Raw genomic sequence first — 27,037 nt, forward strand, 5'->3', positions numbered from 1 at the left:
CAATTGAGGTTTTGTTTACTAAATAGACGCAAACTGAAACTATTGACAGTAGATTACACAAGTGGGTGATAGTGGTGACTTCTGCGGAGCACATATAACCTTATAATCAAGATGAAGTAAACACTGGAAGACCCACAATGTAAACTGCAAGATCACAGAAGTCATCAGAAACGTTCCTCTACTGTGAGTACAATTTAAACCAATGCTCCTTCACAAGCATATATCAACATATTGAAACAAGTTTTAGTTTGTGCCTATCTCAGTAAGCTGGAACCTTGATTGCCGCTGTTGTACAAAATGTAATGATATCAATATACCTGGCTATCAATGTTTCTGTCAAGACGAATCTTACAATTTTAACACAATTTATCAAGATACTAATACTTTAAAAAAAAACCATACTTACATTTTGTAACTTTAATTGGAGATCCGTCATGTATGGTTTGAATTCTTGTCTGAGTTCATGACCTGTCAAGTATACAAAACAACACACATTACATCTCTATAATATATCTTATTTTAACCGTAGAATTGATATACATGTCATCTCTCTACAACAAACTGTCCCACGGTTCTCTATATTCAGTCATACTAAATTAAATGTAAACCTGGACATTTTTTCTTAACATTTATTTTCATTGATTTCACTGGACAACAAAAATGTGAAAATAAGTAGTGACTACAATGGCTTCTTGTACATGAACAGAATATGTTTACACTACATGTCTCTTAGTATTTAAGTAGAGACAATCTATGAAGTATTAGAAACAATGTACACCGAGTTTTCGGGACAATCTATTAATCGAAATCTGAATTGAAATTACAATAATCTTTAACTAGCATCTTCTATCACTAAACAACGATAGGTTGATGCCAGCAGAGGAGTTATTACTTGACAAGTCTATCACGCAAACTATCAATAGAAACCCTGACATGACAGTCTGTTTAGCCAATTGAGAGCATGCCCTCTTTATTTGGTTGGTCTATTGTTGTGCCAATTGCTGATACAGACTGTTGTCATGTAACAAGTCTCTTGCAGCAATTTGCACAGACAAAGCTATTCATGTAGAGTCTATCACTTGCTGCTAGAGGGTGATAATATGAATGTGACAGGGCTATTGTATTCTACTGTGAACAGAGCAATTCATTTGACAGGTCTAGTGTAAAAAACTGTTGATAGGATACTATTCTTGTGATATGTTTATTACAAACAGAGCAATTAATTTGACAGGTCTATTGTAATAATTGTTAATAGAGGGCATTGTTAATGTGATGGGTCTATTGTGAACAGAACAATGTATTTGACAGGTCTATTGTAATAATTGTTGATAGAGGGCACTATTCATGTGACAGGTCTATTGTACTGTACAATGAATAGAACAACTTGTCTAACAATTTCCTTGTAAACAGAGCAACATTTTGACCAGTATATCTCTGTAACAATTGCTAATAGAGGGCGCTCTTCTGATACTGTTAAGTACAGTAGGGATACGGGCAAGAGTATGGTTGAAATGGTATCTCTACACTATCCAACAACATCAGAACAGTATCGTATTGTACAGTATAGCTTTCATTTTACATATTCTGATTACACTATATAAAACATAGCAACTATATTTAAACTTTGAAATTGTATCACTTTCCACTTGTTTCACAAGGCATTGGTATCAGTTTCTCAAGTTAGAAACATACACTTCCCTTTTGGCATGAATTAATAATACTGATCGGAGTCAAAGGTCATGGCATCCAATAAGTTCTATGGTTTATTCATTCATACAGAACTCATTGTTACCCAGACGACCATACATGGGTATACCATACATGGGTGTCCCAAACATGGGTGTCCCATACATGGGTGTACCATACATCGGTGTAATAATGTTATGACGTGACATACCTTGATGGTAGAAAGTCAACCAGCCATACATAAAACCCAGTAACTGTAGGAAAAAAGACAAAAACGTACTTTGATAAATGGTAATTTGTCTCAGAATACCCATGTCAACTTGAAGGAAACATTATATAGAGTATACAGCAAGCTATATTTTTACATTTTTTTCTAATTTCATTGAGGTTATTATTCATTTATTAATCCTCAAAGAATACATAGTTTACAGATCACAACTGTACAGAATAAATAAAAAACAATATACACACAAAACCCCTGAAAAAGGCAAGTAAAAACTTAGCATCGATTTAACAATCTGACAGCTGACATATTGAACTTTGGAGCACTTAAGACAACTGTATCTTTACCCTGATAGAAGAATACTGGAGGTACTGCTAACTTACTGTTTCTACCAGATAGGAGAATACTGGAGGTACTGCTAACTTACTGTTTCTACCAGATAGGAGAATACTGGAGGTACTGCTAACTTACTGTTTCTACCAGCTAGGTGAACACTGGAGGTACTGCTAACTTACTGTTTCTACCAGATAGGAGAATACTGGAGGTACTGCTAACTTACTGTTTCTACCAGCTAGGTGAACACTGGAGGTACTGCTAACTTACTGTTTCTACCAGATAGGAGAATACTGGAGGTACTGCTAACTTACTGTTTCTACCAGCTAGGTGAACACTGGAGGTACTGCTAACTTACTGTTTCTACCAGCTAGGTGAATACTGGAGGTACTGCTAACTTACTGTTTCTACCAGCTAGGTGAACACTGGAGGTACTGCTAACTTACTGTTTCTACCAGATAGGAGAATACTGGAGGTATTGCTAACTTACTGTTTCTACCAGATAGGAGAATACTGGAGGTACTGCTAACTTACTGTTTCTACCAGATAGGAGAATACTGGAGGTACTGCTAACTTACTGTTTCTACCAGCTAGGTGCATACTGGATGTACTGCTAACTTACTGTTTCTACCAGCTAGGTGAATACTGGAGGTACTGCTAACTTACTGTTTCTACCAGCTAGGTGAATACTGGAGGTACTGCTAACTTACTGTTTCTACCAGCTAGGTGCATACTGGATGTACTGCTAACTTACTGTTTCTACCAGCTAGGTGAATACTGGAGGTACTGCTAACTTACTGTTTCTACCAGATAGGAGAATACTGGAGGTACTGCTAACTTACTGTTTCTACAAACTCAAATTTTTTCTTCTCTTGGACTTCTTGTAACCTGAACACATAATCTAGAGATGCTTGGTGAAAGTTCTTCCTTTCAATGTCCAATGCTGTATCAGCCTACGTAACAAGAACAAAGTGAAAATGTGTCAACTCATCAACCATTTGTATGATATAATAAATATGAAATAAATCAATTAATCAATTGATCCATCAATCAATTAAGCAACCAATCTGTCCATTTGCGTCTGGTCGTCCGTCAGTCCATCCATCCATCCAAACTGTTCACACATGGATGGCATTTCATAACTCAATATCTGTTTGGTGTTAGCGGTCACACATAACTTGTTTCACAACATTAAACACACAACAGTGTACTGAAGTAACACATCAGACATTACAGTGGTCAAAGAATACACTTAAGACAGAGTGATTGAAAAAGAGAACTTACTTCCTGTAGTGAAGTTTCTTTCTTCTTGGAAGACAAATTTACATGCTTTTCTGTAAGTGCACAGAATTTTTCAGTTTGTTTGTCAAACTTCTTTTTCCCCTCCTACAAAAATACAGACAGTAAAAACACATAGTTATCAATATTAATGTGTGGCAAGGTGGGCAGCAGGGAATGAGCATGCAGGCAGGCAGGCAGGCAGATAGGTGTGCTTGTGTGTGTGTGTGTGTGTGTGTGTGTGTGTGTGTGTGTGTGTGTGTGTGTGTGTGTGTGTGTGTGTGTATGTACTAGTATGTATGCATGTATGCATGTATGTATGTATGTATGTATGTATGTATGTATGTATGTATGTATGTATGTATGTATGTATGTATGTATGTATGTATGTATGACAATACTTTGCTTTATAGCTAAACTCCCCCCACCCACCCATGTAAATGTGTTTGTGTGATTGTATGTAAGTATAAAACTGATAAGACAACATATTCAAGTCAAAGAGTTGACAGATGTGTCATATCTATTTCATAAGTTACCATTTTATAAAAAACAAACATTGATCACAGTGACTGTACTATAGCCTACCCACACATATCGATTTATCTTTTATAGGTAGACAGACTAAGAATAAACAGAGTTGAGGTTACTCACCTTGGCTGAACCGATCTGTTCCTTTCTAAATGTCTCCAAGGGAACAATAAACTGATCGTGTGCTCGTTCCAACTGAAACAAATCAAAGATAAAGAAAATAAGTCATGTGTCAAAATAAATCTAGCAAAGCAAGAATCACATTAGTTGTGAATCATTCAAATTTCAACCATCATTTATTCACTTTGGTCTCTGGATCTTGTTTTTAAAAAGGGGTAAAAATTGAGAAAATACATGAATATTGGAGACTTTTGGTTATAAATGTATTGTAGATTGCTGGTTGTGTGCACAGCCTTATTTGTAAATTGTAGTAAGAGGTGAAAGGAGCCACATGCAACTGTCATGAATCTACATGTAGCAATCTAACATTGCATGAAATCCCAATGAGTCACGCATTTGGGGAGCAAACTTTGACGAGTGGGGTGAAATCAGAATGAATTAATATTTATGAGTTTGATGAGGCGATTTTGACTGATGGTGTGGTGAAACCAGAATGCATTCACATTTATAACTTTGATGAGCACACTTTCACTGCAATGATCCTCAATGAGGCAAAGTTGGAATGTACATTGTATTAATATTTATGACTGTGATGAACATCCTCATACTGACATGATCCCAATGTGGTGAAATCAGACAGTATCATGATTCTGCTCATAACTTCTACGAGTCATTCAGATTAATGTAAATTGAATGGGGTTGACCCATGATCTATTCCTCGTAAAATTACCAAAATTAATGTAATTTTGCAGAATCTATCACAGTTTTTATGAGAGTAACTAAAGAATCTGTTTCTTTCAATAGTTATATCACTGATCAGTATTCTCCATTTATAGGAATTTTGTTGACAGATATCACTCCAGTTTTGTAAAGCGATATAACCACGGATAACATCCCCACTACAGATTCAAACTGTGAAAACTAAAGCAATATTTCCTTACATAGTTACAGTGTAGGCATACCACTGGAACATCCTATAGTTTCCACAAAGTAATATGAATAATTCAAAAACACACACATTGTTAGAGATTTCCAGTTACAATCATTTGGTCAACTACACACAAGTACATTTGTACCTCCTTTATTCTGATGCTGTGAAGTATGTATTTCTAAAGCATGAAGACGTTTCCCATGCTATCGATCCCAAATTTTCAGATGAAAAGACCCCCCCCCCCCCTCCCCAATATATTCAACTATCAGTATATAAATTCCACCATTACTGTACCTGTAACTTGTAAGAAATTTCATATACTAAACATTGTATGTAAAACTGTATATATAAAATTCACAAACATATATTGAAATTTTAAACTCAATTGATAACACAATTACACTGGTACAGTACTACTAACACTAGTCTAGTTCCTCTATAGTATTGTTACCATTTATACCTCCAATCATGTGGTTTAGTTAGGTTGGTATCCAGACTATACCAACACTGGTATGAGTACTAAAGTTATTTTAAGACATTTGACATACATGTTAATAACATTCTTACACTTGGTATTTTTTAGTCATTTCTCAAGTACCTGTTCAAGTCATATATAGAGTGTGTGAAATGTAACACTTGATTGTTACATGGATACTACTACAATTCTATCTCATAATAAATATATCCATTAGAATCTCCAACTCATTCAATATTATGAACTGTGATTATTAATAGAACTTAGAAACTACGACAGTAACCAAGTAAGCTACATGTACTAATATGTGAGTTGCTTTATATACAAGTATATGTACTGGTGAGACAAATCAGACTTAGTCAAAATCATCTATAAATGACGAACTGAGCAACTATATCAACGGCGTGTTCACCTTCCTATGGTATTTCAAGATGCATTGTAGTGCCCCACCCTCCCCTCCCTCCCCCACCATGCTACAATGTACTTACAGATCAAAAGCAAAATACATTTGTATGACCTAGACCTATATCTTTGCTGTTTTTTTGAATTTCAAGTTTTTAAGTGACCATTTATTGAAGTGTTGTTAGACTAAGTTTACAAATGCAGTCTGTCTTCTATTGTTTGTTGGTGTCGGCTCCCAAATTTTCAAAATGAATGGCCAAAACACTTAGTCACATAGACTCTCACAGTCCTCAGAGCTTCGCTTTACTAAAATTAAAGCTAAACAAATTATTTTGTATGTACCGATGCCAGCTACTAGTAAACAAGTCATTGAGAATGACATAGGCCCCGCTATAATTGGGTTTTAAGGAATTATCACTACTCTGATCACGCAACAACATTTGTGAACCTAAAACAAACAGACTTAGATATGTTGTGTGTGCTTGTTGGACATGGAATATGCCTCCAACAATAAAGGATTGGTTGGGTATGGGGGATCATATCACGACGAAAATGGAGTCTGAGTTATGGCTTTGGACATGGAAAATTCACAAAACAAAATGGCTGCCAGGCAGCCATATTGGATCGTATCACGACGAAAATGGATATGCACATGTATGTCATAGAACACTGTCCTAATACCAACTTTGAATGAGATCTGTTCAAGCATGTCTGAGTTATGGCTTTGGACATGGGAAATTCACAAACAAAATGGCTGCCAGGCAGCCATATTGGATTGTATCACGACGAAAATGGATATGCACATGTATGTCATAGAACACTGTCCTAATACCAACTTTGAATGAGATCTGTTCAAGCATGTCTGAGTTATGGCTTTGGACATGGAAAATTCACAAACAAAATGGCTGCCAGGCAGCCATATTGGATCGTATCACAATGAAAATGTATATACACATGTATGTCATAGAACACTGTCCTAATACCAACTTTGAATGAGATCTGTTCAAGCATGTCTGAGTTATGGCTTTGGACATGGGAAATTCACAAACAAAATGGCTGCCAGGCAGCCATATTGGATTGTATCACGACGAAAATGGATATGCACATGTATGTCATAGAACACTGTCCTAATACCAACTTTGAATGAGATCTGTTCAAGCATGTCTGAGTTATGGCTTTGGACATGGAAAATTCACAAACAAAATGGCTGCCAGGCAGCCATATTGGATCGTATCACAATGAAAATGTATATACACATGTATGTCATAGAACACTGTCCTAATACCAACTTTGAATGAGATCTGTTCAAGCATGTCTGAGTTATGGCTTTGGACATGAAAATTTGCAAATAAAATGGCTACCAGGCAGCCATATTGTATCGTATCACAATGAAAATGGATATGCACACGTGTGTCATAGAACACTGTCCTAATACCAACTTTGAATGAGATCTGTTCAAGCATGTCTGAGTTATGGCTTTGGACATGAAAATTCACAAACAAAATGGCTGCTAGGCGGCCATATTGGATCGTATCATGACAACAATGAATATACACATGTATGTCATAGAACACTGTCCTAATACCAACTTTGAATGAGATCTGTTAAAGCATGTCTGAGTTATGGCTTTAGACAGGGAAAATTCGCAAACAAAATGGTTGCTAGGTGGCCATATTGGATCGTATCATAAAACAAAGTGCATATGTATGCCATAACATGTTGCCCCTGTACCAAGTTTGAAAAAAATCGGTCCAGGCATCTCCAAGAAACGGCTGCGGACGGACGGACGCACGGACGGACGGATGGACGGACGCACGGACGGACAGACGGAACCCAATCCTAATGACCGTACTTGAATATCCTTGTACTGTGCACCCTCATCGACCATGATAGAGATAACCATTTGTTGACGTGTGACTGCAACGCCCCGGGCTTTGCGAAAACAAGGAGTGTCGCAGTCACACGTCAACGAACAGATATCTCTATGTGGTCGATGAGGGCGCACAGTACAAGGATATTCTAGTACGATCATGGAGTACGTTATGTAGTTGGTATCGGTACATACAAAATAATTCATTTAGTGTCAATTTTAGTAAAGCGAAGCTCCGAGGACTGTGAGAGAGTCTATGAGTGACAATGACATGGTACTGTGTAGTCAACATACATGTACATTATCTGTACTGGCTTCCGTTTCAGTTGACCTCTGACCTCAATCTATGGTGAATGGTTTATTCATCCAGTAGTAAAATGGGGTGATATTTGTACCAACAACTTTAATACATGTCAGGTGATAGAATCTGATTATTTACCTAAATTGAAACAAAAAACATGCTACCGGTACTTCAAAAGAACTCTACTATGTTTATAGTTCATTATTACAGTCTTACATGATATCAGGTTATGGTATATTATATATTACAGATTGAAATATGAAAGATTTCTGCTGTTGTTGGCACTCCTATTAATCATTTGCAAGACATGAGTAACTAAACCAGGGTACACAATGACAAATCTTTCACTTTAATTTGGGTATAAAACTTATGGAAACTTGAACATGATTTACCATTTACATTGTATATCTTTGACAATGTCAGTCTACACTCTAAAGCATCTACTAACACACCAACACGATCTTGTGATGACTGATCCACTAAAAATGTGGTGTTCATCGGTACACTCTCTAATTTCTAAAACCATCAATGCCAAATAATATCATGTCAACCATTAAAAATTTGGTGTTCTCCAATCCCTTTATACCATGTGATGACCAATGCGTACTCTACTCCAAGCCCATTTAACACAGTGACTGCTCGTGCTCTATACCAATTTGTGACCCACCAAAAGTTTCAGTTCTTGTGTCCCTTACCATGTGGCAACAAGTATGCCCTCTAAACCAATATGATATGCTATTGACACACCACAATTTCTTGTGATACACACCAACAATATGGAGTCCCCCTTCCCGTACTATTATATGGTAACTCACACGAAAGCCTAATTTTCATTAACGTATATTTTTACCCACGGTGAAAATTATGCTTCACTAGATTGCACACTGCTCCTTGGATACGATGCATGGAAACACCAGTACAGTTTTTGTATCCCACACAGCAGTAGCAAAGAAGCATGCACACCAACATATAGTATAATGCAGATGTCTTTTCCTTCATTACCGACAAAAAACACCTAAGGGTTACGATAGAAATGAGATATGGGTTGTGAACCTTTCTTATTAGTACTAACACTGCTGGTGACAGTGATCAAGTGAAACTCATTACACAATATTGTGTTCTCCCTACCAGGAAACATACATGTAAGCTCTGTCCCCACATGGAATTTGAATCACTTTGAAATCAAATCGGTTTTTCCATCCCCACATATACTAAAACTGGTTTGAACCAATTATTGAATCAGTTCATAACCAACTACCCCATGTAAAGTATAGCAGGTACTAACACCAGACATAACCATCCTCCATTGTACCAAAGACAGACCAAAATTCGTATTTAATATTCAACCAGTCTTCTCCAAATCATCATTATCATCATTATGAAACTAGCAACACTTGACAAATCCTGTCTAGGGCACCCCCCTTCCCCCATCCACTGGCATTATCAACAGACGCAAACTGACATTTATTTCATTGATTAGGTATGATGTCATCAATGTTGTAAGACATGTAGGTTTCAAAACAAAAATTAGTAGATGAATGTTTGTACCGTAGGCTACATATAAATTGTATGAGTCATGTATAGCTAACAGCTTTATAGAAGATTTCCCCATCATTAACGTTTTCCATCGTCTACCATACATTGTACATAGTCTAAAAGTATCAAGAAGTCTTTGCACCTCACATCACATTTTTTAAATTGTGTATTGTACAGATTCCAGATGTCATCTTGGTGCCTGGTTATTAAAAATCCAATTGCATTGTATGTATGTATGTATGTATGTATGTATGTATGTATGTATGTATGTATGTATGTATGTATGTATGTATGTATGTATGTATGTATGTATGTATATTCCATATAAAATCTGAAACCAAGTATACGTTTAATTTTTATGGTTTGTGTCTCATTTTCCGAAGAGCTTCTACTCTACTAAATCTGCTTCTCTACTGTCTAGTTTCATAGTTCAGAGTAAATTAAGGTATAAAAAAAAATACACCTCACGGACAAATTTCATTGAAAATCAAAGTTCTTGGATTCTCTCCAAACTTTGCCATAAGAAAAGCTTGTTCCTGGTTCCTTTGAAATAATAAAATAAATTTGGTTCTTCACAGGCTTGTTTTCAAAGAATTGTCAATCTATTATTTCCCATACAGTTAATACAGTATTTGGTGGCCATATTGGATTCTAAAATGACTACAGTTTGATAGCATGTGTACGGCGACCCCATATTTTTTCAATTGCTACTCCTATCCTAACCCTGACCCCCTAGCTGCAAAACAAATGTGTATCTTAGTATTACACAGTCAGTCCACTAGTCTACATGTACTTCTCAGTATCTAGGTCTTTGCTATTTTGTTCCAGAAAATTTGCTCACAAACATTTCTTGGAAAATCTATTTTCTTTAAAAATATTTGAAGTAGAAGTACGTGTACACATAAAAATATTTTATAGTTGTTTCTGAGAATCATGAAAAAAGATAATCATAATAAAAATGTTACAGTAGTTAGGGCACTCGGTATTTTTTCCATAAAGTTTGGCTAAAAAAATTTACTAACAAAATTAATACAAGTATAGTACATTCACGTCATATGAAATTTGTACTTCTGTTCTTCAAATATCACTTTACAGAAAATAACCTTCAATGTCTGTGGAAAACTATTTAAAATTCTATACCTCCCTTCACACATTTTCAATAATACAGGGTTTGACAACCAAACATCGGTCAAGGAGGAACTACAATAGAAATCTTCCAAAAAATAAATATTGGAACTTTTAGTTAGATAAATGTTGACATAATAAATAGCTTTGGATATGAGAACTGATGGTCAATTGATTTTTACCACGTAATAAAACATGAAAATTGTGATACAGTATTAAGTATACACTTTCATATTCCAAGTGGTCAGAGAACTAACACTTTCTTGTCATCACATACTCAAAGTGTGTTTGACTAACACAGCAGAATGCAATAAAACACTTTGGTTACTGACAAATAAGTATAACATTTCCTGTACACCAGATCCTCTAAGTTTTATGAAGTGGAATGAAATATTGAAATGACATTTGGAATGTACGACTGTATCTACAGCTAGTGTGCCTTGCAAGTGAAATGCATCATGACACACGTTGGTTTCTGCCTCATTAGATGGAACAGATGAGCCGTTGACACTTCATATGGTTTTACAGTGTAGTTTTGTACAGGTTAGGTCTGGTTAGCACTAATTTGTCTACAGTGTAATGGACCTTTATACAGGTTAGGTCTGGTTAGCACTAATTTTTCTACAGTGTAATGGACCTTTGTACAGGTTAGGTCTGGTTAGCACTAATTTTTCTACAGTGTAATGGACCTTTGTACAGGTTAGGTCTGGTTAGCACTAATTTTTCTACAGTGTAATGGACCTTTATACAGGTTAGGTCTGGTTAGCACTAATTTTTCTACAGTGTAATGTAACTTTGCACAGGTTAGGTCTGGTTATTGCTAGTAATTGGTTCATGAAGCCGTCAGCTATGTTCAACTTTACTGGACTGAGGACATGTTAGATTATCTTATTGTGGTCTCCAGAGGACTATGACTAGACTTGGTTTTTGCTAATAAGTCAACAGACATTTTTTATAATAATGGCGAACCCTGGGCATTGTATATTTACATTTCTGATTGGTCTTTAAGTGTAGCTGTGCATAGATTAAGTGCAATTATGCATATTTGTATATAAGAACAACCAAAAATACCCCCCCCCCATACACATGCCTTGACACCCCCCCCCCCCCCTCGCATGAATGCACACACACAAACTCATATGTTTGATAATGACAGGATGTTTTGCACACTTTGTACCAATCCCCTGTGAAGTAAATCAATCCATACTGCAGTGCTGTACTTTCCTCATCATTGTTAGCATTCCTATACACCATAGCCTACATGTACATACTACGGTAGTATAAATGAGTGATTAAAAGGCTGTATCATGCACTGACAAATCTTTCAGTCTGTGCTTCTCTGTATCACTCCAACCATGGAGTTACACATGAACTGAAAACAAAATTAGAACATGACGACTTGGCTAACAGTTGTGATGTAATATGACACAAAAGTACAACTAGCCCCTTACTTTTAAACCTATTAATCATCATATTACAAATGTCAGTGTAGAATTATGTATGTACATGTTACAAATGTATGGCAAACATTCTTCAATTCTGACAACTCCTTGTAATATTATACTCTCTTGTCAGTTCTATATTTGTCAAAAAATCTGGTAATAAATCATGATAAAGAGTGTGAAAAATAATTGCTGACAATAACTTGTGTACCGAAGTATTAGTTTTCTACATTCCTTATATAGACCACTACATGTACATGTATTGTATAATGTTGACTTATTTACAGGGTCAGAAATAGCTTGATCATATTAAAGGGACTTGTGCCAACCTCACACTATTCTTGTCTAAATCATAAATGTTAAATTATTACATAAAGCTGATATAATATTTATAATAATAATAATATTTTTTTTATAATTATATGGCGCTGTCCCAAAGCGTTTTACAATTATCACCCCTGGCACGGATCAATAGCAGCACAACAGCCCTTTACACTTCCTAAACTCCCTGGGGAACATATTATCCATTGCAGCCTTTAAAAGCACATATAATTAAAGCATTCACATTGCAAACTCTATCCTACCAGGTCCCCAATTATGCAGCTGGGTTGACTGAGGCGTATTCGTGGTTCAAATCTTGCCCAAGGACGTTAGCCATTCAGAAACATACAGCTGCCATGAGGCTTGAACCTGTACATGTAACTTGCAGATTCTAAGCTGACCACTCTAACAATTTAACCATCAATGGCATCATGACTCCATACATGTAACTTCTTTATTTATATAAATTATGTGCAATGAATATAACATCTCCATATAGTGAGTTTTATGCATGAGCATATTCTTTATGATTCCAATGTCAACAGTTATTGTTGGGTACACCTAAAAATTGTCACTGAACCATTCATTCAGGTTGCTTAACTGCTATATTACAGATATCATGGTTTTTAGTTGTGACATGTTTCAATTTGTATAACAATATGTCATTTTTCATACGAAACACAAATGACAAAAACAAAGACCAATATCCCTATATCTGGTAACTTGAACTTGTACCTTGAGCATATCTGTATACCTTTGCATTGGGTATTTTTACACTAAACGAGTACCATAAATCATGTTTAGCAATAAGTACATAATGTATGACAATACGGCTGAATTCATGACACAAGCAGATGTTTTCTACTCAGTCCCATTCATCAAGGCATGTATGTATATGTGACTTGAATAGAATTCTACATGACTAGCATGATAATTATGTTTATAGCTGGTTTGCCACTGCTGAGTTCCGTTACTTGTATCCTCAAGTCAGGGATAACTCCTGGGACAAAGTTCAAAGGTCGTTTGGATCAATATGATGCCATCATTGAAATGAGTGCAACAGCACAATGTACACAAAGTAGTGAGTGACACAGTGAGGCTTGTTCATATGACAGAAATTCAAAAACTGTTGTTGATGAATGTAATAATACTCTGTCCTATCAATATAGTACACTGTAATTGTATACAAGTAATGTGACATATCATGTTTGGAATCAAACCTCTCTCCGAACATAAAAAATTTGATATTATTCCCAAATATTTTTCTTTGTTCAGCCAAGGAAATGACAAGTGACCTTTAGGAAGGAACCTTGTCACTACAAATTTCTATCTAGACAAGTAGTGACAAAAACCCCTTTGGTCACTAGTATTTACTGCCTGAATGAAGAAAAATATCAGAGAATAATTTACAACATAGCTTTGTACATGACATTACATGACAGCATACAAATGTAACTTAGTACATGATACTGCATGACAGCATAGATTGGTACATGGCACTATATGACAGCATAGCTTAGTACATGACACTACATGACAGTATAGATTGGTACACTACATTACATGACAGCATAGCTTGTGTACAGATGGTACATGACACTACATGACAGCATAGCCTGGTACAGGTGGTACATGACACTACATGACAGCATAGCATGGTACATGGCACTACATGTCAGCATAGCATGGTACATGGCACTACATGACAGCATAGCATGGTACATGGCACTACATGACAGCATAGCATACATGACAACAGACATTGTACACCTTTGTGTCCAAGTGTTCCTGTAAAGTACATGGGAAGATCTAAAACATCTTGGAATTTGTATGTGGTACCGTACATGTACATGGCCCCAGACATGGGAAGCATGCCCATCAAGGCTATCATAATAAAGTTATCTTTGCTTACCATTCTGTCTCTTTCATCTTCAATTGCTGAGATCAACTTGCCAAACTCTTTCAGAGAGTCAGCTGTAGGAAGAATACAAGAACGACAAGTATGAATGATAATGTTGACAGTTATATGGTTTAACTGCATTATTTATAACATTTGACAGAACTCATGCCAATACATACATTACAACATGATCCATAACTTAGTCTAGAGGCTGTCCATACATGTAACTTAGTCTAGAGGCTGTCCATAACTTAGTCTAGAGGCTGTCCATAACTTAGTCTAGAGGCTGTCCATAACTTAAGTCTAGAGGCTGTCCATAACTTAGTCTAGAGGCTGTCCATAACTTAAGTCTAGAGGCTGTCCATAACTTAGTCTAGAGGCTGTCCATAACTTAGTCTAGAGGCTGTCCATAACTTAGTCTAGAGGCTGTCCATACATGTAACTTAGTCGACAGGTTGTCGATAACTTTGAATCTCAAGATCTTGAGATTCAAAACCACAAATAGCTTGTAGACTAGCCACACTCATTTCAGCATAATCCAAAAAAAACTAGTAATAGTATAATCACTTCATATACATAACTTTTGATACAGCTTACGTCAGAACACACCCAATCCTAGTCATAGAGGTTTTTTTAACCTCATGATAAAGTAGATTTCTATGACTGTTCCTGATACACATTCTGTCTGCAGGAATAGAGGTTTTTTTTAACCTCATGATAAAGTAGATTTCTATGACTGTTCCTGATACACATTCTGTCTGCAGGAATTTAAAAGACTATCATTGTATAGGGAAAATGGCAGCCGTTTCATTCCAAATTGAGTGTCAAAGGGTTAATTAATTAATGAAGAATGAACAACTACAATGTACTTGTCAACCACATTTCCAAAGGTTACATTTTACCATTAATATTTTCTCCATCAAAACCATGGACGACTGAAGACATTAACTCTTCCATATACAAAATGTTCACTTGTTAAAAATTACACACACAATTTACATGCACATGTAAGTCAGTATGTCCAATTTGACATGCCAATGATGCATAGTAATTTTTTATGACTCTCTGATTTTTGGTGTTCCCCAATCCTTTCCTGTGTGGTACACTTCAATAACAAGAACACTCACAACAACAAAATTATCTGTCATTACTAGAGGGCAGACTGATGTGAGTCGACGTAAGAAATTAGCTTTTGTTGATAGGGTTGATGTACGTGTATAGACTGAATCTGACAGCTGGATCTCCACCCACATCATGACCTGCATATCACATTTACCAATTTATACCTTTTTTTCACTCTAGATAAATAAACAGTTTTTGACTTATTGTAATACATAACATTTTGCATTATGGCAATAAAGGGAGAGGGATCTACCCTAGATCAACAGATTCCATTCTGAAATCAATGATGTATTTAAAACTATGTTAGTATAACCTTACTACCCTATTCTATTTTTAATGATGTCCTAAAAACCATGATATAGGCCAAACTGTGACTAGTGAGTAGATTCATCACACTAAGTAGAACATGTCCATTTCTATAGAATACAGTATACTACAAAGACAGCACAGCAAGTGTTTCTCATATACATGTACATGTCACATATTTATGATAACCTCTCTATCAGGTGAATTTCCCAGGGTAGGATTAATTCACACGTCACTATGTCACTGACACAAGTCTTTACATATTACCAGGGTAGTTAATAAGCCTCAATGCATTATAATGCATTGAAGCATTGCATGCACACTATCATAGGTAAATGAAGGGGTTCAGTTTGCTGTGAATACACTCATTTTTCTCTCTCAATATTTTTGTCATTCTGAACTTTACTTTTGACAAAGGGCATCAAACTCCAGTACCCTAAGAAGTCTAAGGCCAAAAGAAAGAGAAAAGAATTACTATTTCTGGTCTGGACATTTTGTCTAAAATGGTGTGATGACACGTTTGCTTTTTGTTTGTTTTTTAATTCTCAACAAACCTGTAACTCAGTCTACTACATTGTATTTATGACTGTTACTGTTCTTTTTATTTCAACAATTTCATACTTTGAATTATTGTTTTTTTATAAAAAAATCTTGTGTGCTATACATTATGTAATCTGATAACTATTGGTATACATATAACCTCAGACACTGCCATGCTACATATACTAGCACACACACATCAACCCTATATTCCAACTGTGGTATCATCCATTCAGATTGAAACAGTAGAAACCAATCCAAATATATGCAGTAGTAGGGAGTAACCACCTCATGACACATTTTGCTGAAAGACAACTTTGAGCTTCACTCTATGTCAAATATGAATACTTACAGGTTTTAGTCTAAGTTTATAAAGGATAATTTTGTTGCACATTCAAAGGCCATGTACCGAAGAATATTTTTTTCATTATTCGCTATTATTAGCAGAACACATTCACCTGGAATTTAGGCATTAACATATAAATGATTTGACGACATAATTTAGTATTTATGTACACAAAATGTCAGGACCCCCTATTAATGTATTATGCGCCATCAACTGAGGTAACAATGCCACAATACAATTTCTGAATGCCATCAAACTAGAATAAGTACAATTCTTATAAGGTTTAAAAGTAATTTGACTCATGTAAAAAAAGGTTAAAAAATCGGCTTCTGTCACTTTAACATTACACATGGATTCCAACTCTAGTGAACGTCACAAATGAAGGACCATCTATCACTCTAAATACACAACTTATCTCACCCACAAGACAATCTATGATGACTCATCCTTTCTTCAATTTCTCTATCCTACAGTAACTGTCTGTCTAACTTTAAAATTGCCAACAGCACTGAGCTATGTCTGCCTGCACTAGCTAGCTGACTAACTAGATTAATAGCTACAACAACTGCTGTCGGCAGTCTTTGATAATGCACTAACAATTACAACTACACAAGTATACATTAATAAGAGCTACACTTTTTATATGCAAGCACTAATTATGAAATGTGAAACTAAACATCAATCAGAATGAAACTTGACAGCGTAAAATTTCAAAATATATGATAAAATATAACAGTCCTTACATGTACATGTAGCTATATTACAATACATGTGAGGCTTAAAAAAAAAATTGTTTGGTTCTGGTTCAACCCGCCTCCACTTCGGTTTCATTGCCAACCCTAAACTTTTTTTTACGTATTCAAGAAAAAATAATAACAAAACTTGTGAAGTCTCGTGAGAAATAGCAAATGCGAAACCTGACATCAACTTAAAAAGACAATACAAACCAGTTCTTCCAATCTGTAATGGCTGTACATATGTACATCTGTTGGGAAGAAACCAATAACAGAGAGACCATATGGAAAACAACAGAAAACATAACTACCTGAACTAGACACTCTCATATGAAAAAATTAAACATTACAAAAAATTAAAATTAAAATCTATCTACCCCATCTGTTCTAAAATTGAGGGTAATCGGAACCACATAATTTGTTTTAAAGCCTGACTAATCATTATGACTAAATGCCTAGTTTGTAAGTTTTACTGTTCAAATACTATACTGTCCATACACTTTCAAATATGTTTTTATTATTTCATTACATTTTGGTTCATACATTTAGTCTATCACTGTTCACTGAAAGCTGCACTAGCTGCAACTAACTGGAACAATTTTTGAAACTGAGTTGTCAGATATAATGGCTTATTCATAATATTGTACACCCATACAAGTATTGAATCACATGTGGGTAAACATATATGTGTAGCTGTTCATATAGTATGGTGCAATGTATCCACTCAAATTAACTCTTCAGTCTGCACCCAAAAATTAGCACCCCAATGAATCACAATTTCAACTAATTTACTATACTACTTATAGATAAGCTAGCCCTGACATGGGCAATGTGATTATGTCTAATTATTATTAGTATTTGAACAATTTTCAGCGAATATATTGTTGGTTGTCTGTTTGAAAAACAAAATACCCAGTTAGGCCTAAAAGAAAATTCTGTGGTTCCGATTATGATTTCTCAAATATATATTTTTTTTAAATGTTTAGGGTCAGTAGTGAAAACTAGGTGGGGTCAGGTAACCGGAACCAAACATTTGTTTTCCAGGCCTTACACTTACATGTGGTGGAGCTTTAATTTCACCAAAGGAACAAATGTGAAAGTTGCATATCATAAAATATTCATGGACATGGCCACTTTACTAAATGTAAATATGAACATGTATGTATGCACACAAATATTTAACATCTACTGGACCTACATGTTTGTATTTCCTATAGTGTGTAGTGTATGAATATGCAATAAAGCAATAACAGTGTTTGAAATTCAATTGAAATATACTGGTACTTTGTACTGTGTTAACAAATAACTTTTATTTTTAGATATATTTGAAGGTTAATTCTATATATTCAGCTCTGCTATTAGTTCTTTGTCTGTCAATAAAGTCAGCCTTGTGTTTTTACTATTATTAGGCAGGTAAAATTCCCCAGTCATTCTACCGTGAATTTCTGCCATGTCTTTACTGAAGGGTCGTTTGCATATAAAATCTATTGAGTTTCTAAGTCATTTTATTGAGGGTCCCTTACGTCCCTACAGTACCAGTGCTTTTGAAGCTAGTAAAATCTAACTGCGTTCACGAGCCATTTTACCAGGGTTCCCCCACACCAGTAATTTTACATTGGTTTTCTGCAAGTGTTTTTGTTAAGGGTGGTAAAGTAATGGAAATCTACATGCACCTAAGTTCCCAGTCATTTTACCAGGATTCTCCACCAGTGCTGTCTTTGTGTTAAAGGCAGTAAGTAGGTAAAATCTCACTGAATTTCCCATTGTACATTTTTGTATTTTATAGTGGTTTGCACGCAAAACTATTGAAGATGATATAAAATGCAACAAAAGTTTTACCAGACTTTCACATCTGTTACCAAGAGTCATGACCCCAACACTCATATGGCATTCTGTACACTGCAGACATTCCTACAGCAAAGCTAGCAGTTCTCTGTCATAATTTGACAAAACCTATTCAAATAAGTACATATAATATATATATGGTTACAAATATCTATAAAATATAATAAAAGGATGATTTATTTAAAAATTGACATAATTAATAAATAATGTGATAGAAACTAAGAAATAAACTATGCTAATTTATAAACAGTACAACACTTAATTCAAATTCCTTGCAACACAATGTTATGAATCATGCATGTTTTAATAAATTAAGTTAAATGTCCACAGCTACATATAAGCTGCCCTAAATCATCAAACATTTATATCTGGTTACATAATGATAAATTGTCATCACCTTATGCCCCACACTATAAGTCAGTCTACACTTTCACCTGTCAATACATCATTTGATACAGACGTAAATGTAATTCCATACACTTGTACGTTGTTACCCTTCTTGTCAAAGCCTGTACCATTTATCATATCTTTCTTCATCGCCTACGGATATTTCAATTGACATTCAGGGTACTTCATGTAGCTTACAAAAACTGTATCTTATTATATCTTTGCAGTTTCCATTTGTAGTGACAAAGAGAAAGAAAAGTCCACCAGGTGACAGATTACAGACATAATATCATTTTTTGGCTTCACAACTGTATTATATTGGCTGAATTTATGTATTTAATTTTAGGTTATTTTTGGTGCATTTTAATTAAAAGTTAATTCTTATATTTTCCTTTATAACAATTATTCACTATTGCAATTACTTAAATCTGTGACATTTAGGCATAAATATGATTATTAATAATTAGATCACATGAAATATTGAGGCAAGCTCATCATGTCATCAACAGAGCTAACAATGCCAGACATCAATCTGCAATGTTATCGAAGACGTGCATATATTATACAAAAATAGCTGAATCCAAGTTTTATGTAAATACTTCAAGCTCCATTAAGTAAGAAATGTTTCTAAACTCAGTTTGTGCTACTTCACAGCAATACATGTATGCCAAGTTTTAGTCTGCCCTAATTCTCTATATTGAGTACAGTTTGATAACGTTCTTATGATTATTTTACTGGAGAAGTTATCATTACCATACAAACCCTAGTGAAACTACAGATAATAAAATACAATACAAATGTATATGTATTAATTTGTAATAGCAAGGTTTCATACTAATTACTATATATAAGTAAAAACAAACAGAATAATACATTTTTTAAATTTAGATTTAGAATGATTCCTTTGGCAATAAAATATAGATTCAAGTTTAATTAGTGTAGACATTACTTTATTGGTATTATAAATTGAAAATGAAAATTGACATCTTTTTGTATCATTTGCTTAATATTTAATTAATATTTAAACAAATGCACGTCAACTTATTATTTTTAGCAAAACTATATATTTCTGTAAAATACCAATGATACTGATAGTAAAATAACTTGCATTCCTTGGAAATATAGCATTCCATGCTGTTTAATCATGCTATGGCCTTGACAGTTATAAAGTAGGGCATCTTTATGGGTCTTGATAAAGCCTTTAAAAAAGTTAAAGCCTGAAATTATGACAACCTGTGTATTTTTCACATTTGTAGCAAAGTCAGCCTGAGTGATCATGAACAGTAATATAACTAATCATGTTTAAGTTGAAACTGCTTTACATTTTGTAAGAGAGTAACTAACATGTCACATCTCACTGACTGCTGGGAATGCAATGTACATGCTTCAAGGGATAGTGCAGGACAGATAAACTAATATTGAAATAAAATAAGTCAATAAATACATGTAGACTAGTTACTCAGCCTTCCTGCCATCAATTGTGACCCTCTCTGTAAATGAAATGTAAGATTAGACATTACTATTACGACAATGAGGTCAAAGGTTAAAGGTCCGATTAACACTAGACTGTCAATCCACATAATTGTAGAGGTGATGGTCCTTACATACATACATACATACATGTATATATCCCATACATGTGTAAATCTTTGAGTGTATCCAATTACCCTGAAGTGAAAGATGAAATTAATTTTGAAGACACACGTTTTTACAATTTGTGATTTAAATTTTGATGTTACACAAATTGACAATATCAGTTTCTCTTTGTCAATAAGTATATTCTTCTAGTAATGGACAAGCTGGTACTAATTGTCAACTATCACCCTGTATAATATTGAACTATATTAACTTTTAATAAAACATATAACAATGCAAAGTAAAATTACAATATATTCATTATTCATTTCAATCCACCACAATTAAAAAAGAAAGAAATGTCTTTTATAGCCACAGCTGAATTGGTATATAAAACCATATTATAACTTGGACTTTATTTATCACATATATAAATACCACATATTTAACATCATGTAGTTTATAGCCAACTGCTGGCAGACAGACAGACAGACAGACAGACTGACTGACTGACTGACTGACTGACTGACTGACTGACTGACTGACTGGGTGGGTGGGTGGGTGGATGAGTAGTTTGGTTGGTACATCATGACCTTGATGACCTCCTATGACATCATAATATCATAATCTGTATGTTATCTATAACATGCACAGAGGTCAAAATAAACTAATCTCAATTTGCCATATGATGTTATACACTGTAGAGTGTAGGGCTGTATTTTGTGAGGCAATAACGTTTTGTAGCACCTTCACTGAATTTTGCATCACACATTAATAGATTTGGAACAAATTAAGGTTTACAGAGCTTAAATTTAATCTATATGCTTTGGTAGTCAGATTTGTGAATTGTCTCAGCGACAATTTTTTATTTATTTCCACTGGTCTGACAGATTATCACCTAATAATTTTGTACTCTAGATACATTGTGTCTTGGAATGCAATGCTGCCCCACAACCTCACAACATCCCACTATACACAAGATTGACAGTATAACCATCTCCTCAATGTTGTGCTGTTTGGTGTCCACAGTTTGTTAATTTAAAACACATAACAGTTCAAACCATCAGTTTCTCTTCTTACATTTATATACCATCATTTTTTTTATTTTCAATGTAAACTGTAAACAAAAAATATGAAACATATTGCAGTCACTGGTCATCTATATCTACAGACCACCTGTCTCTATACCTTGGCATACAACACCACACATGTACTGTCAGCACTGACTCCCACGTAAAGTAAACCCCCTAGGCATTGACATTATGTATGCTGGGTAAACCCCCTAGGCTGTGCAGTATACATGCTGATCTGGATAATTTGTTTCCGATAAGATAGTGTTCTCAGAAGTATACATGATTAGAAATAACGATGTAACTATCAACAGAAATTATGGCAATACTATCTGGTGGCCCAAAGATATGTGGCTAATAGACCAGTGACCACTACAATGCTAGCTGGTGGCCCAAAGATATGTGGCTAATAGACCAGTGACCACTACAATGCTAGCTGGTGACCCAAAGATTATGTGGCTCGCAGACCAGAGACCACTACAATGCTAGCTGGTGACCAAAAGATTATGTGGCTCGCAGACCAGAGACCACTACAATGCTAGCTGGTGGCGCAAAGATATGTGGCTAATAGACCAGTGACCACTACAATGCTAGCTGGTGGCCCAAGGATTATGTGGCTCACAGAACAGAGACCACTACAATACTAGCTGGTGACCCAAGGATTATGTGGCTCACAGACCAGTGACCACTACAATGCTAGCTGGTGGCCCAAGGATTATGTGGCTCACACACCAGTGACCACTACAATACTACATGTAGCTGGTGGTGTAAAGATACAATGTAGTGTGGCTTACTGTTACTCTGTAGTGTAAGTAAATTACAGACCCATCACCAGCTGTGATAAGAAGCTGGTGGCCGAAAGATAGTGTCCCTCCGGACCCTCCCCCTCCTCCTGGAGGTGACACTATGACACTGAAATGACTTAAAATTGTTGTTGATTTTCATACCATGATATTGAATGAAGTGGGTTATAGAGTTCACAGAACTACAAGGCTTGTTACCTTGTTCATAATCTTACTAGTAACTACATGCTATGATCTCTCCACCTTGAGAGAGAAGAGAAAGACTTAAAGAGAAAGAAAAAGAAAGAAAGAAAGAGAGAGAGAGACACACACACACACGCGTGCGCACGCACACACACACACACACACACACACACACACACACACACACACACACACACACACACACAGACAGTCTACATGTTTAGTTACTGGACTAACTTGTAGAGGGATAACATGTTAACAGTACAGTGCACTATCCCCTGTCTAGACAAATCAATATTAATAATTCACATAACTATATTTCACTTGTCATAAATGAGCATAAATCAAATTACGCTATAATAACAATATACTTTAATGTCATACAATGTAGTCTCAGCATTATTTATCCATATTATCATAACTTACATGTATAAAGGCTCAACCTTAGCACAGAGACTAGTCTATCTAGCTTGACAATGCCATTTACCAGTATGTCAAGTTAAATAGCCAAGTCTTTGGGCTAACTCAACTTGTACAAAAATCTCAACATTTTTGAAAATAACAAGTTTGATAATTTCTGAATGGTTGGTTTCATTTTGATCATATGCACTTAGACAACACCAGAATTAAATTCGAAACAAATTGTATGACCTGGTTTGACCTTTCTGACTGCCAACATATGGTGTTGTTTGGGATTCTCCAAAAGAGAATACATTGTGTACATACATTATACATGTAGTAAGCAGACCTGACTCAGAGACTTGGCTATCTGCCTTGAAACTGCAATTCATCAGTAAACTGTCAAGCCAGTATATTGAGTCAGATAGCAAAGTCTTTGACCAAGCATTGCTAGAGCTCAAAACAGAAGTTCTACTGTGGTAGATAGATTTAGTCAAGTGAACTGTTTCAGCTACAGTTTTCTTATAGATTTCTATTGGTCTAACTGACTACAATCTTATAAATTTGGCAGTCCAGATATGTGAAATAGTCTACGTGCCCTGGACTACATGTACACTGCTAATTTGGTAGTCTAGATGTGATATGAAGTAGTCTGTATCCTGTGTCCTGGACAATTTGGTAGTCTAGATACAATGTTTAGTAGTCTATGTGTCCTGGACTACTGCTAATTTGGTAGTCTAGATACAATGTTTAGTAGTCTATGTGTCCTGGACTACTGCTACTTTGGTAGTCTAGATACAATGTTTAGTAGTCTATGTGTCCTGGACTACTGCTAATTTGGTAGTCTAGATACAATGTTTAGTAGTCTATGTGTCCTGGACTACTGCTTATTTGGTAGTCTAGATACAATGTTTAGTAGTCTATGTGTGCTGGACTATTGCTACTTTGGTAGTCTAGATACAATGTTTAGTAGTCTATGTGTCCTGGACTACTGCTAATTTGGTAGTCTAGATACAATGTTTAGTAGTTTATGTGCCCTGGACTACTGCTTATTTGGTAGTCTAGATACAATGTTTAGTACGCTGTGTCTTGGACTACTGCTAATTTGTAAAAAAGTCTCGATATGATGTTTAGTAGTCTATGTCTCCTGGACTACAGCTATTTGGTAGTCAAGATACAATGTTTAGTAGTCTATGTGTCCTGGACTACTGCTAATTTGGTAGTCTAGATACAATGTTTAGTAGTCTATGTGTCCTGGACTACTGCTAATTTGGTAGTCTAGATACAATGTTTAGTAGTCTATGTGTCCTGGACTACTGCTAATTTGGTAGTCAAGATACAATGTTTAGTAGTCCGTATCTTGGACTACTGCAAATTTGGCTGTCTAGATGTGATGTTTAATAGTCTATTTGTCCCTGGACTACTGTGACACTGTTAATTTTAGTCCTGATTGCATAGAATACAGCTCATGGCACACACATCATCTGCTACCCCTTGACTGTTGGTATTTATAAATGTGTAGTTTCACACAAATGTTAAACATGTAGAAGAAAGAACTCTTTGTTGGCTGTTTCCGTTTATAGTTTGTTTTGGCTCCTTTTCAAGTCATATTAAATGTGGTACGACTGACCAGGTGTATTGCATTCCAAGTTACAAAAATACATCATGTGGACAGGTAAACATTGGCATCCTAGGTTTATACATGTAACTGAGTGGATTTCAAATCCATACATATGCCGTGTTCTTTATTGTTTATTTTAACCAAGTCACGTTATACTAAGTATTGGCTATAAGCAAGCAGGTTATGCAATTTTTCAGTATCTATTGTACAAGTATAAGGACTCTGGAGAGACCATTACAAACCATCCTTTGACCAAAATATTACATTTACATTTTACAAGTAATAAAATATAGTACAAGTAATGTACAATACATGCAGTAAGTATGTAATTTTAATTTCCTCATTTCTCTATTCATATAGTTTAAATTTGATGACGAGTGAGTTTTTGTAGAAGTTATCACAGTTTTGGCACTGTCATACTCCCAATTTAAACTGCAACAGTTATAGTTGGATGACGAAATATTATATCAAAAACATATGTGTGTAGGTGTAGTATCAATTTGGAGTTTGTCGTGACAGTTACAACACCAAAACACCATAACAATTCCATATGATGACAACAGTATTTGGAACTAAACCAACTTTACAATGGATCTGTTGACAGTGATACCATTGTAAACTGTCCCCTGTGTCAAATGTGATCTCTATTTTATGTTGTTTTCTTATTCAGCTCCAAGGATGTGACTTAAAAAGTTGGCAAGGAAGATAATACAGTCACAGTAAATTGTATGGCAAGACTGAAGAATGTTTTCATGTTCTCATGGTTTACATGTTTTCAGTGATTTCTATTGATCTAACAGTAACAGACTACCATCTTTCGTTATAATTTTGGTAGTTTAGATGTCATGTTTAATAGTCTACATGTATGCGTCCTGGACTACTGTTAATTTGGAACCCTGATTTTGGAACCTGAACAAAATGAAGGAGATTAGGCTTAGAGAAAAGCTGATGCGTACTACTTACTAGGTTTTATACTTGTTATTTTTTAAGATCAATAACTTTTCTATTCTATGACTGTACTGGTACATCATGTGCTAGTAACTGTTTGTGTATATGTATGCATACATATTGTACATTGTATGTGTATTTGTGTATGCATGCACGCACGCACGCACACACGCACGTATGTACGTATATATGTATGTATGTAGGTATGTATATATGTATGTATGTATGTATGTATGTATGTATGTATGTATGTATGTATGTATGTATGTATGTATGTATGTATGTATGTATGTACGTACGTACGTATGTGGGTGTAGTTGGGTGAGGGGTAGCCTAGTACTACTGTCTTTACACAATGACATTAAAGGTTCCAAAATATTCATTACATGCTTTCAGTGGTATTCTCCTACTACAGAACACTCTGAAATTTGGAATATTGCTTCTCACACTGTGTTCCTAGTGGTGGTGAGAACCAGATCCATTTATAGACAATTCAGGTGTGTCTTACTGTATTTAATAGATGGGAAAGCTTGGATACCAAACTTCTAAATGAATATGTGCATCACAGCTTAAAGTTAACAATAACAATCAATGCTATTATTAGTCAAAGTAAATCACTACAGTTTATTTGTTAAGATTACTCAACTATTCAAATTTACTTTACACTTGATCAAGTTCATGTATCAC

General features: G+C 35.2%; 1 protein-coding gene across 3 annotated transcripts in view; it reads right to left on the reverse strand.

Moving 5' to 3' along the window:
- LOC144438455 (rho GTPase-activating protein 26-like) overlaps positions 1 to 27,037 on the reverse strand; it is a 58,750-nt gene that overhangs the window by 22,553 nt on the left and 9,160 nt on the right. For all 3 annotated transcript variants that reach the window (XM_078127482.1, XM_078127483.1, XM_078127481.1), the window contains exons 3-8: positions 14,484 to 14,545; positions 4,172 to 4,243; positions 3,527 to 3,628; positions 3,085 to 3,195; positions 1,898 to 1,940; positions 407 to 468 (exon numbers count right to left, since the gene is read on the reverse strand). In XM_078127482.1, coding sequence (XP_077983608.1) covers positions 407 to 468; positions 1,898 to 1,940; positions 3,085 to 3,195; positions 3,527 to 3,628; positions 4,172 to 4,243; positions 14,484 to 14,545 — 452 coding nt within the window. The remainder of the gene's footprint in view (positions 1 to 406; positions 469 to 1,897; positions 1,941 to 3,084; positions 3,196 to 3,526; positions 3,629 to 4,171; positions 4,244 to 14,483; positions 14,546 to 27,037) is intronic.

The sequence above is a fragment of the Glandiceps talaboti genome, chromosome 8 (genome assembly GCF_964340395.1).
Source record: "Glandiceps talaboti chromosome 8, keGlaTala1.1, whole genome shotgun sequence".
Lineage (NCBI taxonomy): Eukaryota > Metazoa > Hemichordata > Enteropneusta > Spengelidae > Glandiceps > Glandiceps talaboti.